This window comes from Scyliorhinus torazame, chromosome 15 (assembly GCF_047496885.1).
Source record: "Scyliorhinus torazame isolate Kashiwa2021f chromosome 15, sScyTor2.1, whole genome shotgun sequence".
NCBI lineage: Eukaryota > Metazoa > Chordata > Chondrichthyes > Carcharhiniformes > Scyliorhinidae > Scyliorhinus > Scyliorhinus torazame.
Genome location: NC_092721.1, coordinates 86716764 through 86732897, shown reverse-complemented (window position 1 = coordinate 86732897; position 16134 = coordinate 86716764). Strand labels below are relative to the sequence as shown.

Genomic DNA, 16134 nt, shown 5'->3' with positions numbered 1-16134 from the left:
ATAGGAGGCAAGATGAAGGCTCATAAAGTTGGGGCTAGTATTTTAGCATGGATAGTGGATTGGTTAATGGACAGGAAGCAGTGAGTGGACATAAATGGGGCATTTATAAGTTGTCAGGTTGTAACCAGCGGAGTGCACCAAGGTTGAGTGCTGGGGCCTCGGCTATTTACAATATATATCAATGAATTAAACAACGAAGCAGAAAGGAATATATCTAAGTTTGCAGATGATACAGGGCTAGTCATAAAGGTAATCTGAGGCGAGAACACAGAGAAGCTGTAAACAATGGGCATAATCGAATGGCTTCATTGTGTCCGAGTCGGTGACGCGACAAGGCCGTGAAATCCCACGTGATTTGTGCCACTCGGAATGCCTCGAGAGATCTGGGGATCTCACCCAGCCATTAAGCACATTTAAATATGTCAGCGCCCGATTTTCCCGAGACCCGGGAATTAGCGCCCACACCTGGGAGACCTTGCCAAGGCGTCATTTAGCACTGGTCCACACAAACGTAGACCGGGGTAAAAGCACCCGGGCGTGGTCAGGTTCCTGACAGGGTGGTACCTTGGCACTCCTCCCACTGGCACATGGGCACTTTGGCACTTCCAGCCTGGCACCTTGGCAGTGCCAATATGCCCAGGTGCCAGGTTGCCCATTCCAGAGATTGGGCCCGGAGGTGTCCTGCGCTTAAGTGGTGGAGTGAGGGGGAGCACAAGGACCTCCAAAAAGTGAGTGGGGGGAGATCTGGGGGCCACGGTGGAGCGTCCAAGGGGAGTCGATAGATTTTAAAATGGCACCCCAAACTAACGAAGTGAGGTAACTGCGGCCGAGGCCAGAAAAAAGCACAAAGTCCCATTTGATAGCGGGGTCGTTTTCTGTGCTGCGGGTAGCGAAAAAGACACTGCTATACGCGCCCAAAATGGAACTCTGTTTTTGCGCATTAAACGCGCCCATAGATAGGTTACATGAGTGGTAACAAAATGGCAGATGAGAGTATAATGTGGAGAAGTGTGAAGTTATTCACTTTGGTCATAAAAATAGAAAAGCTGAGTATTTTTTAGAAGACATGAAACTTGTAAATGTTGACGTTCAAAGAGACTTGGCTGTGTTGGTATACGGAATGCAGAAAGTTAGCAAGCAGGTACAGCAAGCAATTATGAAGGGAAATTACAGTGTGGCCTTTATTGCAAAAGTATTGGAGTACAGGAATAAAGAAGACTGTGTGCAGTTTTGGTCTTCAAATCTAAGGAAGTATATGCTTACATCAGAGGCAATACAGTGAAGATTCCCTAGATGTGGGGGTTGTCATATGATGAGAGGCTGAGTAAATTAGGCCTATATTCTCTGGAGTTTATAAGAATGAGGGGTGATCTCACTCAAACATAAAAGATACTTGATAGGGTGTACACTGAATGATGTTTCCATTGGTCAGGGAGTCTAAAACATGGGGCACCCTTTTAGGATAAGGGGACGATCATTTCAGACTGAGATGTGAAGAAATTATTTCTCTCAAACGGTGGTGAACTTTTGGAGATCTCCACCCCAGAGGGTTGTGGATGTTCCTTCCTTGAGTGTGCTGAGGCTGAGAGATTTTTAATCTCAAAGGGAATCAAGGGATATGGGGAGAAGGAAAGTGGAGTTGAAGCCCAAGATCAGCCATGATCGTAATGAAAGGTGGAGCAGACTTGACCAGCCAAATGGCCTATACCTACTCCTATTTCTTGTGTTCCTGGAAGCAGTGGAAAATTAGGTCACCCCCAGAGAGGTAGGTCCTGAGGTTGGATTCTCACTCGTTTCTCCTGACCACACAAAGAAAAGGAATAGAAATACCCTTTTTAGCCCCTATTTGGGCACTGGTTTAGCCTGATGGGAGAGTAGCACACAGGCAATCAGTAAAATGACATAATCAGTACTCAGTATATATATGTAAAACAGATGAGTTAACGGATGAGTCTTTAACTTCCAGCCACCAGATTTATGATGCTCCCCCCCCCCATCCCCGTATATCTTCCCCCCCCCCCCGCCCCGGTATATCTTCCAATTCACCTCAAGCAATTCCAGGGGAGGCTGACTACTAATCAGAAATACTTCTAGAATAATGGGTTCGTTTTGCAAGAAAAAGTTTTGAGACTGGGACTAGGCAATGATGGCATGATCAATTGCTAGCTTGCTTTCACTTAGAACAAACTATCCTCCCCATAGTGTAGTTAGAATGTGGAATGTGCCAGCATAAGGGCTGATTGAGATGAACAGCATAGATACAGGCAAGGGGAAGATAAATAAGTACACGACGGAGATCTAAAGAATAGCACTTTTTATGCACTTCCTTCAATCCAACACATTGTGTTTGCTGTCATTGAGAGGATTAAATTAAAGAGGCCCAACCATGGATAACAAAATAAACTAAGATCCAAAGAGGAGTCATGTAAAGTTGCTACAAAAAGTAGCAAGCCTGAGGATTGGCAGTTGTTTCGAATTCAGCATAGGAGGATTAATTAAAGGGGAAAAATAGAGTATGAGAGTAAATTTGCAGTTAACATAAAAGCAGACTGTAAAAGCTTCTTTAAGCACACAAAAAGAAATAGATTAGTGAAGACAAACGTAGGTCCCTTATAGTCTGGAACAGAAGAAGTTATAATAGAGAACAAGGAAATGGAAGAGCAATTAAACAACTACTTTAATTCTGTCTTCACGGAGGAAGACACATATCTTCCTAGAAATGTTAGGAAACTGAGGATCTAGTGAGGAGGAATTGAAGGAAATTAGCATTACTAAAAAAGTAGCGTTGGCAAAATTAATGGGGCTAAAAGCTAAGAAATCCCCAGTATTTGATAATCTGCACCCCATGGTACTAAAGGAGGTGGCCATGGAAATGGTGAATGCGTTGTCACCTTCCAAAATTCTGCAGATTTTGGAATAGTTACAGCAGACTGGAGGGTGTCAACTGTCACCCCGCTATTTAAAAAAAGGAGGGAGGGAGAAAACAGGGAATTATAGACCAGTTAGCCTAACATCAGTAGTAGGGAAAATGCTGGCGTTATTATAAAGGATGCGATAACAGGATACTTAAAAAATATCAACGGGAGTTGACAAAGTCAACATGGATTTATGAAAGGGAAATCATGTTGACAAACCTACTGGAGTCTATTGAGGACTTAACTAGCAGAATTACATTTCAACCAGTGGAGGAAGTGTAATTCGATTTTCAGAAAGCTTCTGATAAAGTCCCACACAAGAGGTTAGTGTGCAAAGTTAAAGTACATAGGTTTAGGGGTAATATATTAGCATGGATTGAGAATTGGTTAGCAGGAAAGAAACAGAGAGTAGGAATAAATGGGTCTTTCTTGGAATGACAGACGGTGACTAGTGGGGTCCTGCAGGAATCAGTGCTTTGGCCCAGCTATTAATAATATATATCAATGACTTGGATTAGGGAACCCAATATTTCCAAGTTTCCTGACAACATCAAACATGGTTGGAAGGTGATTGGCGAGGAGGATATTAAGAGGCTTAAAGGTGATTTAGACAAGTTGAGTGAGGGGACAAATATATGGACAAATACAGTACAATGCGGATTAATGTGAAGTTATCCATTTCAGAAGGAGAAACAGACTGGCAGAGTGTTATTTAACTGGTAATAGATTGGGAAATGTTGATCTACAAAGGAACATGGGAGTCCTTGTACTCCAGTCACTGAAAGCAAGCATGCAGGTACAGCAAGTAGTTATGAAGGCAAATGGTATGTTAGCACATGAACAAAGATGCAGCTATACAGTATTGTGTGCAGTTCTGATGTCCATATCTAAGAAAAGACATACTTTCCATAAAGCAAGTGCGGCGAAGGTTCACCAAACTGATTCCTGGGATGGCAGGATTGTCGTCTGAGAAGAGAGTGGGTTGACCTGGGTTGTATTCACTGGAATTTAGAAGGATGAGAGGGGATCTAATTGAAACACATAGAATTCTGACAGGGCTGGACAGACTAAATACAGGGATCTTTCCTCTGGCTCCTGGGTCTAGAACCAAGAGGTCACAGTCTCAGGATATGGATAGGCCATTTAGGACTAAAATAAGGAAGGATTTCTTCGATCAGAGGGTGGTGAACCTATGGAATTCTCTGCAATAGAAGGCCGAGGATGTCCAGTCAATAAATACATATATGAAGAAAATAGATTTCTCGACTCTAAAAGCATAAAGGGGCATGGCGAATATGACATTGAGATAGAGGATTAGCCATGATCATATTGAAGAGCAGAATGGCCAATCCTGCTCCTATTTTCTATGTAAATGCAGATTCAGTGACTGCTTTCCCAAACACCTCTGGCTCACCAACTTCACCTTGATTCTGGCCTCACTCCAAACATTCCACCTTTGATTCCTGACGCCAATCCAACAAAGTTCAATGCAAGCTTCAGGATTATGTGCCCATCCTTCACTTGATGGCTTTGCACCACTTTGTTCTGTACACTGAATTCAGCAGTTGCAGCTCTAATCTGTCTCCCCTAGTTTTCTACCAGTTTCTCCAATTGATAAAAAAATTATGTTTGAAAAAAGCATGGCTCAGAAAGGCCATGACAGTGTGACAGCGAGGAAGTAAAGGAACAATGGAGCAAGGAGAATTAATCCTTTTGGTGTTCCTCACCCTGCCCTCATGTTTAAGTCAGGGAGTAGCTGGTCTATACGAACCATGTACCAGTTTTATCCTCAAGTTATGTTGCTGTTAGCCAGGATGGTGTAGAAACCCCAATCGCCTCAGTGCTCGAGTTCTGACTGCTATCCAGCAACCACTGCAGTGGGATGTGTGTGTGTGTATTACCGAAAATAACCAGCAGATGGAGATGGCTGAAAGTGTGTGTGTGTGTGTGTGTGTCTCTTTGTATGCGGGTGGGCATGTGTCTGTATGTCAGTATGCACGAACCAGCTGGCAGGTGTGTTCACGGACATCTTCAACCTGTCCCTATTCCACTCCGAGGTCCCCACCTGTTTCAAGAAGACCACCATCATACCAATGCCAAAGAAGAACCAGGCAACGTGCCTCAATGACTACCGTCCAGTGGCCCTGACAACAATCATAATGAAGTGCTTCGAGAGGTTGGTCATGAAACGCATCAACTCTATACTCCCAGAACGCCTTAATCCATTGCAATTCGCATACCACCGCAACCGGTCCACAGCAGACGCCGTCTCCCTGGCCCTACACTCATCCCTGGTTAATCTCGACAACAAGGGCTCCTACATCAAACTCCTATTTATTGACAACAGCTCCGCCTTCAACACCATAATGCCAAGCTCATATCAAAGCTCTAAAACCTAGGACTTGGCTCCACATTCTGCAACTGGATACTTGACTTTCTGACCCATAGACCACAATCAGTAAGAATAAACAACACCTCCTCCACGATAGTCCTCAATACCGGGACCCCGCAAGTCTGTGTACTTAGCCCCCTACCCTTTACTCCCTATACACACACACGACTGCGTGGCTAAATTTGGTTACAACTCCAACTACAAGTTTGCTGACGACACGACCATAGTGGATTGGATCTCGAATGATGCCGAGTCAGAAAACAGAAGGGAGACAACAAACCTAGTGGTGTGGTGTATCAACATCAATCTCTCCCTCAATGCCAGCAAGACTAATGAGCTGGTCATTGACTTCAGGAAGCAAAGTACTGTATACCCCCCTGTCAGCATCAACGGGGCCTAGGTGGAGATGGTCGACAGCTTCAAATTCCTAGGTGTGCACATCACCAAAAATCTGTCGTGGTCCACCCACGTCGATGCTACCACCAAGAAAGCACAACAGCACCTTTACTTCCTCAGGAAACTAAGGAAATTCGGCATGTCCACACTGACTCTTCCTGACTTTTACAGATGCACCATAGAAAGCATCCTAAAGGGCTGCATCACAGCCTGGTATGGCAACTGCTCGGCCCAAGACCATAAGAAACTTCAGAGAGTTGTGAACACCGCCCAGACCATCACACAAACCCGCCTCTCACCCATTGACTCCATCTACACCTCCCGCTGCCTTGGGAAAGTGGGCAGCAGAATCAAAGACCCCCTCCCACCCACCTTACTCATTCTTCCAACTTCTTCCATTGGGCAGGAGATACAAAAGTCTGAGAACACACACAAACGGATTCAAAAACAGCTTCTTCCCAGCTGTTACCAGACTCCTAAGCGACCCTCTTATGCACCGACCTCATTAATACTACACTCTTGTATGCTCCACTCGATGCCAGTGTTTAGGCATTTATAGTGTTGCCCTATTATGTGTTTTCTTTTCTTTTCATGTACTAAATGGTCTGGTTGCGCTGCTCGCAGAAAAATGCTTTTCACTGTACCTCGGTACACGTAACAATAAACAAATCCAAATTTCTTTGTGTGTGAGTCTGTTTATGTGTTTGTGTGTGTGTGTATGCATGTGAGAGAGTGTGTGTGTGTCTGTGTTGTAGCTGTAGTGGAACAGCTTGGCTAGGGGTGTGGCAAGTTCTGGAGCACAAGTCTTCAGTACTATTGCCGGGATATTGTCAGGGCCCATAGCCTTTGCACTATCCAGCACTCTGTCGTTTCTTGGTGTCACGTGGAGTGAATCGTATTGGCTGAAGACTGACATCTGTGATGCTGGGGACCTCCGGAGGAGACCGCGATGGATCAACCACTCAGCACTTTTGGCTGAAGATTGTTGCGAGTGCTTGAGTCGTATCTTTTGCAGATGGTATGTCATGGGTGCGCAGTCTTGATCTGTTCATTGCTATTCCATTTATCACAGTGGTAATGCTACACAACATGATGGAGGGTGTCATCAAAGGGAAGACTGGACTTTGTCTCTACAAGGACTGTGCTATGGACACTCCTACTGATACCGTTGTGGACAGATGCATCTGTGGCAGGCAAATTGGTGAGGATGATGTTAAGTATGTTTGTTCCTCTTGTTTGTTCACTTACCACCTGCCGAAGATCCAGTGTAGCAGCCAGTGGGTCCTTTAGGAACCAGCCAGCTCAGTCTGTGGTGGTACCACCAAGCTACTCTTGATGATGGACATTGAAGTCCCACACCCAGAATACATTCTGTGCCCTTGTCACGCTCAGTGCTTCCTCGAACGTGGATGAGGGGGGATGATACATAGTAATCAGCAGGAGGTTTCCTTGCCCATGTTTAACCTGGTGCCACGAGATTTCATGGGGTCCAGAGTCAATGTTGAGGACTCCCAGGGCAACTTCCTCTTCCTCCTGACTGTATACCACTGTGCCGGCACCTCTGCTGGGTCTGTCCTGCCGGTGAAGTATGATTCTTTGAGTATGACTATGTCAGGCTGTTGCTTTACTAGTCTATGAGACAACTCTCCCAATTTTGGCACAAGCCACCAGACGTTAGTAAGGAGGACTTTGCAGGGTCAATAGGACCTGTTTTGCCGTTGTTTCCGGTGCCTGTGTCAGTGCTGGGTAGTCCATCTGATATCATTCTTTTGTGTTTTCCTTGTAGCGGTTGAATACAACGAAGTGGCTTGCGAGGCCATTTCACAGGGCACTTAAGAGTCAACCACACTGCTGTGGGTCTGGAGTTACATGTTGGCTAGACCAGGTAAGAGCAGCAGATTTCCTTCCCTAAAGGATATTGGGGAACCAGATGGTTTATTATGACAATCGACAATAGTTTCATGGTTTTCATTAGACTTTCAATTCCTGATGTTCCATTGAGTTTAAATTCCACCACCTGCCCTGGTGGGATTTGAACCTGGTTCCCCAGATCCTTACCCTGGGTCTCTGGATCACTAGTCCAATGACAATACCACGATGCCATGCATATGTGTGTCTATGTTTCTGTATGAGAATGTATGTGTATCTGTGTGTTTGTATGAATGTCTGTGAGTGTATTGTGTGCGAGCGTGTGTATGGGTATGTCTGTGTCTGTGAGAGTGCATATGTATTCATGAGTGTGTGTTTGAATGCCTCTGTGTGAATATCTCTGTGTGAATGTATGTGTATGTGTGAATGCCTGTGTGTGTGAATGCCTCGGTGTGTGTATGCCTGTGTGAAGGCCTGTCTGTGTGTGAATGCCTGTGTGTATACATGTCAGTGTGTGAATACCTGTGTGTGTATGCCTGTGTGTGTGTATGCCTGTGTGTGTGTATGCCTGTGTGTGTATGCCTGTGTGTGTGTGTATGCCAGTGTGTGTAGGCCTGTGTGTGTGTATGCCAGTGTGTGTATGCCAGTCTGTGTATGCCAGTCTTTGTATGCCTGTGTGTGCATATGCCAGTGTGTGCATATGCCAGTGTGTGTATGTCTGTATGTGTATATGCCTGTGTGAGTATGCCAGTGTGTATGCCAGTGTGTGTATACCAGTGTATGTATGCCAGTGTGTGAATGCCTGTGTGTGTGTATGTATGCCAGTGTGTGAATACCTGTGTGTATGTATGCCTGTGTGTGTGTATGTATGCCAGTGTGTGTATGCCAGCATGTGAATATGCCTGTGCAATTGTCTGTGTAAATGGATAATCGCTGATGAAAAGCTCAAACCTAACTGTGATGCTAACTTTTTTTTACTGTTAACATATACAAAGAACAAAGAACAAAGAAATGTACAGCACAGGAACAGGCCCTTCGGCCCTCCAAGCCCGTGCCGACCATACTGCCCGACTAAACTACAATCTTCTACACTTCCTGGGTCCGTATCCTTCTATTCCCATCCTATTCATATATTTGTCAAGATGCCCCTTAAATGTCCCTATCGTCCCTGCCTCCACTACCTCCTCCGGTAGTGAGTTCCAGGCACCCACTACCCTCTGCGTAAAAAACTTGCCTCGTACATCTACTCTAAACCTTGCCCCTCTCACCTTAAACCTATGCCCCCTAGTAATTGACCCCTCTACCCTGGGGAAAAGCCTCTGACTATCCAGGAAAAGCCTCTGACTATCTTTCAAGTCACAGTGCATCAGCTAAAAAAACTACAAAATTAATCGGCAGAGGGAGATGGTCATTTGTCTGGAAGTCCGAGCCAGCTGTGGGAACGTACAAAAAAATGAACACTATTTAATGTGTCTAAATATAACCATAATTGTGGGATAGAGTTTATCTCGCTTGCAAGACTTACAGAGCTGTGATAGTTTCCTCAGAACCACAATGTTGCAAATTTACTTTCTCACTCTATCCCTTTGGTTTACCTGTTTGTCATTTGACATGAAGCTGTCTTGTTCCAAACTCTTGCTGTCATATAGCTGCCCCGATAGAATAACTGTAAATCTACAGTAACGTTGCAGCTCACAGGCCTGACACGATGTTTTGAAACCTGGATGTTCTTTCACATGCAGATGAGGATAACAATCTACACGTTCCTGTAAAAATAATAAAAGGGCATAAAACATTAATTAGCAAGCTTTAGCCTCGCAAATCTCTCAGTTCAAGGATAATCAGGGATGTGCAACAAACGCTGGCCTTGTCAACGATGCACACTTCACATGAAACAATAACATGTTTTCAAAAAGACAATTACTGCAATTGCACTCGTCTCCCTGAGGCACGATCAATTTGGCTGGAGACGAAGTTGAATTCAAACTGAGGCTTTATTAGTATCTGAAGTGTGGCCTACTACAGCAGCTGACAAAATGGCTGCGAGCTGGAGGCCACGCATATTTATAACCCGGTTCCTGGGCGGAGCTGGCATGCAGGGGCCCGGGTGAACCTGTAGTGCAGGTTCTACCGTACAACCCTTAGTAATAGGAACACAGTGGTTTACCACATTCACCCCCTGTTAAAATTGAGTCCTGCGGGGGTGGCGGAGAACTATATACAATTAGCAATCTTTAATATTTAAAGAGCAGTAAAAAAAATGACTCTGGTCATCCGGTGGGCCGGTCAGAGGTTCAGCCGGTCCGGGGCCTTGATGGTCCTGTGAGAACGACGAAGTGGAGCTGGCGATGTTGGTGCTGTTGTGGTCGAAGTTGACTCCGGGAGCGTGCCGAAATCCACTTCATCAACAGGGGTGGGCATGGGGAGGACCGACGGTCCTAGGGGGGGGTGATGGGGGCGGCGGGGGAGGGGAGGGTGGCGCCGGGGGCGATGGGGGTGGTGTGGGGGCAGAACCTGCTGGTGCCAGGTCCCTGAGGGAGACGGTATCCTGGCGGCCGTCGGGGAATGCCACGTAGGCGTATTGTGGGTTTGCGTGGAGCAGGTGCACCCTTTCCACCAACGGATCCGCCTTGTGGAGCCGCACATGTTTACGGAGAAGCACGGTTCCCGGAGCTGTGAGCCAAGTTGGGAGTGATACCCCGGATGTGGACTTCCTGGGGAAGGCAAAAAGGCGTTCATGTGGTGTACTGTTAGGAGTAGTGAAAAGTAATGAGCGAATAGAATGTAGTGCATCAGGGAGGACCTCTTGCCAGCGGGAGGCAGGGAGATTTCTGGACCGTAGGGCCAGCTGGACGGCTCTCCATACTGTCCCATTCTCCCTTTCTACCTGTCCGTTTCCCCAGGGATTGTAGCTCGTCGTTCTGCTGGAGGCGCTACCCCTGCTGAGCAGTAACTGGCGTAGCTCATTAGTCATGAATGAGGATCCCCTGTCACTGTAGATGTAGGCGGGGAAGCCGAACAGAGTGAAGATAGAATTAAGGGCTTTAATGACGGTGGCAGACGTCATGTCGGGGCATGGGATGGCGAAGGGAAAACGGGAGTATTCATCGATCACACTGAGGAAATACGTGTGTCGGTCGGAGGAGATGAAGGGGCCTTTGAAATCCACGCTGAGGCTTCAAAGGGGCGGGAGGCCTTCACCAGGTGCGCGCGGTCCGGCCGGTAGAAGTGCGGTTTGCACTCCGCACAGACCTGGCAGTCCTTGGTGATCGTCCTTACTTCCTCGACGGAGTAGGGCAAATTTCGTGCCTTAATGAAGTGGTACAACCGAGTGACCCCTGGGTGACAAAGGCTGTTGTGCAGGGCCCGGAGTCGGTCTACCTGTGCGCTGGCACATGTACCTCGGGATAGGGCGTCTGGGGCTCATTGAGTTTGCCAGGGCGATACTTAATCTCGTAATTATAGGTGGAGAGCTCGATTCTCCACCACAAGATTTTGTCATTTTTGATCTTGCCCCGCTGTGTGTTGTTCAACATGAAGGCTACCGATCGTTGGTCAGTGAGGAGAGTGAATCTCCTGCCGGCCAGGTAATGCCTCCAATGTCGCACAGCCTCAACGATAGCCTGGGCCTCCTTTTCGACGGATCAGTGCCGAATTTCGGAGGCATAGAGGGTGCAGGAAAAGAATGCCACGGGCCTGCCTGCCTGGTTGAGGGTGGCGGCAAGGGCGACGTCCGATGCGTCGCTTTCTACTTGGAAAGGAAGTGTTTTGTCTACAGCGGCATTCCAGCTTTGACAATATAAGCTCTGATCCGGGCGAATGCCTGTTGGGCCTCTGCCGTCAGGGGGAAATGAGTGGACTGTATGAGTGGGCGGGCCTTGTCCGCATAGTTTGGGACCCACTGAGCGTAATACGAGAAGAACCCCAGGCAGCGTTTGAGAGCCTTGGGGCAGTGGGGGAGGGGAAGCTCCATGAGGGGGCGCATGCGGTCGGGATCGGGCCCCAGAACTCCGTTCTGGACCACGTAGCTGAGGATGGCTAAGCGGTTTGTACGGAACACACACTTCTCCTTGTTATACGTGAGGTTGAGGAGAGTGGCGGTGCAGAGAAATTTAGCGAGGTTGGCGTCGTGGTCCTGCTGATCATGGCCGCAGATGGTCACATTGTCTAGGTACGGAAACATGGCCCGCAAGCCGTACAGGTCGACCATTCGGTCCATCTCCCTTGCTTTCGGAGCACTGCTCCTTCCTCAGATGAATGAAGAGGTTGATTCCAGAAACATATATATAGACAAAGTCATGTCGCATTACATTCACCCCCCACCATCTGGCCTTGGCTTGCAAAATCCTACTAACTGTCCAGGCTTTAGACAATTCACACCTCTTTAACCTGAGATTACCCCTCTCTCTAGATCTGTAAAGACTTAATTACCTGCAAATGCTCACATTCAAAGCATTGTCTTGCATCTTTGACTTTTGTCTATATATATATATATGTTTCTGGAATCTACCTCTTCATCCACCTGGGGATGGAGCAGTGCTCCGAAAGCTAGTGATTTGAAACAAACCTGTTGGATTTTAACCTGGTGTTTTAAGACTTCTTACTGTGCTCATCCCAGTCTAACGCTGGCATCGCCACATCATCGGCACGGCAGGGCCCTGGTCCAATGGCACGGGGTTTTCAAGAGGAGTGGAGACCAGGTTGCATTGTGAAACATTAGCACGGTCTGTGCATGGTGCAGAACAGACAATGAAGGAAACACAGCCACCAATTTACACTCAGCAAAGCCCCACAAATAACATTGTGAAAATGACCAAATAATCTCCTTTTGTGATGTCAATTCAAAGATAAATATTGAGCAGGACATGAGGGGTAGTTCCCCTGTTCTTCTTCAATATTGTGCCGTGGGATCTTTGATGTCCATCGAAGAAGGAAGACACATTTTCAGTTCAAGGATTCAACTGACAGACGGCACCTCCAAGGGCGCAATCCCCCCACCCCCCAAATACTGTACTGGAGTGTCAGCCTGGACTTTGTGCTCCAGTCCTGGAGTGGGACTTGAACCCACAACCTTCGTACCCAGAGGTGAGATTGCTACCAACTTAGATATGGCTGACAAAATTCAAGCTGATAGGACAGTGAGGGTAATGAATCATTTGGGACTTTAATGAATGGTTGGAACAACAATGTATATTCTTTTTTTTTTTAGAAAATATTTTATTAAGGCATTTATAATTTTAATAATTTTAAACATCAGATTTCAACAAGAACAAAACAATATAACCAACACATACCCCTAGTAACAAACCCCAGCCAACATGGCTTATACAAGCAGGACTTCCTTCCCCAGCCCCCTTTCCAAACAATGTATATTCTTAACCAACAGTCAAATTTTGCTGTGAGACAAAGATCAATTATAAATTTTGTACCATTATTTATCGGCCAACAATGTTCAACAACTGCACATGTGCAGTTAAGCACAGAAATCCAAATGTTTCTGCCGGGATAACCTGTTCCTTTGAAAGCTTCATAAAATGTCATCTTACCATCTGGCTCATCATTCAAATACATTCAACAACATGAAGTTGCTGCTTTTACTTCACAAAAATCAACCAAACTCAACAAAAATATTAGAGGTTGTCCAGTCAAGTCGAAGTACCCCTGTAATGACATGTCAATTCTTAATTACTGCCAATTAATCTCTTTGAAACGGAGATTAATTTTTACACAAGGGTCATTTCATTCCTTCAGAGTTTACTTATCAAATCTGCAATGCTTATTAAGAGAGGGGAAAATATTGGATAACTAGAGAGAAACAGATAGGAAAATAAGAAATAAAAAAGAAAAACAATTATAACTCTTTGGGGCTGAATTGGAACAGCTGCCAGCAAAGGCAGACTTACAATGAAACACACGATGCCTAGGCACAGGACCCTGACCAATGGGGGGTCCCCGTGCTGGTGTGAGGAATTAGGTTATTCCGAGACAAGATAATACTTTATTATTAACCTATGCTCTAGGTTAACCCACAAAAGAGAGAAATTTGTTTCTTTGCTAAGATTCAGAATAGATCTCACGAAGGGAGAATGTTTTTCTGGGTCTCAGACAGTGAAACAGAATCTCAGTTACTTTTTATGGGAAAAGTTCAGATGTGTCTCTCATAACTAAATCATTACCTCTGTCGTTGTGGGTCCTAGTCATTTAAGACTTCCTAAATGAGTGTCTAGGATTTCAAACTTTGAGAGTAAGTCTACACAGTATAATTTTAATCAAAGTATTTTTATTGTGAAATCCTCTCAATTGATACATACAGAATTGCAGAGTTAAAAATATAAATTGATTAACAGTCTTTAGTTATCTGTTAATAATATAAAAACCCGTTAACAGTCCTTTGTTATCTGCTAACAATATAAAACCTGTTAACAGTCCTTTGTTATCTGCTAACACACAAAATTCTCTTAAGAGAATGAGATATATAAACCATGGAAAATCCTAAAGTATCTCCTATCAATTTCTAATACATTTCTAAGAGGTTTAACAGAAACATACTTACAAAACCATGATGGTCTTTGTTTGACGAGGCAAGCTTGAAGAACAGAGCTTTGACCCACACTCCCACTGGGGAGTGAGAAGGTACCTCTCTGCCAAAATGCCCCTCTTTTTATACATAAAACCTTTTAAATCGGTCAAGGACTGTCTCTGTTATCTTATCACTTATTGTTGGTTAATTGCCTATAGCCAAATAGCTAATTTGATGCGTGGGTTTCGTCCGGGTGCTCCGGTTTCCTCCCACAGTCCAAAGATGTGCAGGTTAGGTGGATTGGCCATGATAAATTGCCCTTAGTGTTGGGTGGGGTTACTAGGTTATGGGGATAGGGTGGAGGTGTTGACTTTGGGTAGGGTGCTCTTTCCAAGAGCCAGCGCAGACTCGATGGGCCGAATGGCCTCCTTCTGCACTGTAAATTCTATGATAATCTATGATGATATGATAATCATCAACATATATTTTAATGATGTTAGCGTCTGCATGAATGTCAGGTGTCTTAAGATATATTGGCAAAGAGGGACTCTTATAGAGATCTGTCTCTTTTCAGTGTTGCCATGTTTCTTAGATATATAGATTGTCAACCAGACACTTCTTTGAGGGTGTTATTCTAAGTGTCAAAAGTTATATAGTTAAGGAAGGATTTGTGTCTTATTTTTCTGAAGAATTTCCTGTCCTCATGGTTTGGATAATTATAGGTGTAGGAGAGTGATCAAGAGAATTTACGGTGTGTCAATGCAAGGTGTTCCTTATCCTATCTTTGTTTGGAATGTATTAATGATCCTTGAAGTCAGCTAGGAGTTTCTCCCAGCAAATGGTGACTTCTGGACGACCTTTACCTGAAGTGGTTTTATTCCATTTTGAATTAAAATACTGGTCGTATTAATTTCTGTTGCCTTATTTCAAACCGAATTCTGCGGCGAACGTGATATTCATCACACTGGCCTGTGCCGGGTGAGCACCAATCAGTGCCTAATAGCTCTACATTTGCGGATAGCCTCAACAAAAACAAATGAGCCTACGCAGACAATGCAGAGCAACATCAGACTCTGATTGGTTAAGTCCCCTTAGAGTGGGAAAACACTGGTGAACGTTGAGGTGATGAGGAGGGAGAGAGGCAGCAGTCAGGGTGAAGATCTCATGTTTACTTAGCTAACTTTTGTGCAAATTGGTGAAAACAGCCACATGGAAGGAAGGTGGTGAGCCAGTCAGCCAATGGGGACCCAGAAGCAACCCGTCATTGAAGGGAGCAGGGGCGACTTGACCCCCAGGCCAGGGCTGGTCAGGTCTTAGCCAGGCAGCCAAGTCAGCATTGAGGTGAAGTCGTCGAGGTGAGATGCAAGATGCAGCTGGGGACAGGCGAGTTGGCAAAAAAAGCCACGAGGCAGGGAGGTGATGAACCAGCCAGTAGGTCGGGACTGGGGATAGCCGCTGTCAAGCAGCGAGGGGAGCAGGGACGACTCAACCTCTAGGGGTGCAGAAGGCTACAAAGCCCACTCTTTCAGAAAATTCATAAAATCAAGAAAGATCAGTCAATATGAAGCAACACTATTCATCTGGCAAAATGCAGAAAATTGAAGGCGAGGCAAAAGGACAAAGCTAGGTAAAAAGACAGTTTATCATTTTACTTTACAAAGTTTGAAATATTGAACAATGCACAAACTGTACATTCGTCCTCATCCACCAAAAGTATGGATGAAGATATTGCCCCATGGCCAAAACCTCTACCGTATGTACAGGCGACATTCAGTCTACAATTCAATCCCCTGTATGTCCTCACCCCCAAAAGACGCCCCTGGGGCAGGATTTGCCAAGCAACATACCACAAAATGAGTCAGCCCACCATTGGCTGGTGTCAGGATCGTCTGGTCCCACCCTTGTCAACGGAGCTTCCCGCTGAATGCACCCCCGCCCCTGGAAAACCCACAGCAAGGGTGCACTGTGAAGAAAGGCTGGAAAATCTCGCCCCTAGCCATTTTGAGATAGCCATTGCTGGGTCCATGGCTAGCAACAGGGCT

At 45.6% G+C, this 16134-nt stretch overlaps 1 protein-coding gene across 2 annotated transcripts in view; it reads right to left on the bottom strand.

The window, feature by feature from the left end:
* Nucleotides 1-16134, bottom strand: part of ccdc82 (coiled-coil domain containing 82) — a 142891-nt gene that overhangs the window by 84847 nt on the left and 41910 nt on the right. For both annotated transcript variants that reach the window (XM_072476387.1, XM_072476386.1), the window contains exon 6: nt 9168-9338. In XM_072476387.1, coding sequence (XP_072332488.1) covers nt 9168-9338 — 171 coding nt within the window. The remainder of the gene's footprint in view (nt 1-9167; nt 9339-16134) is intronic.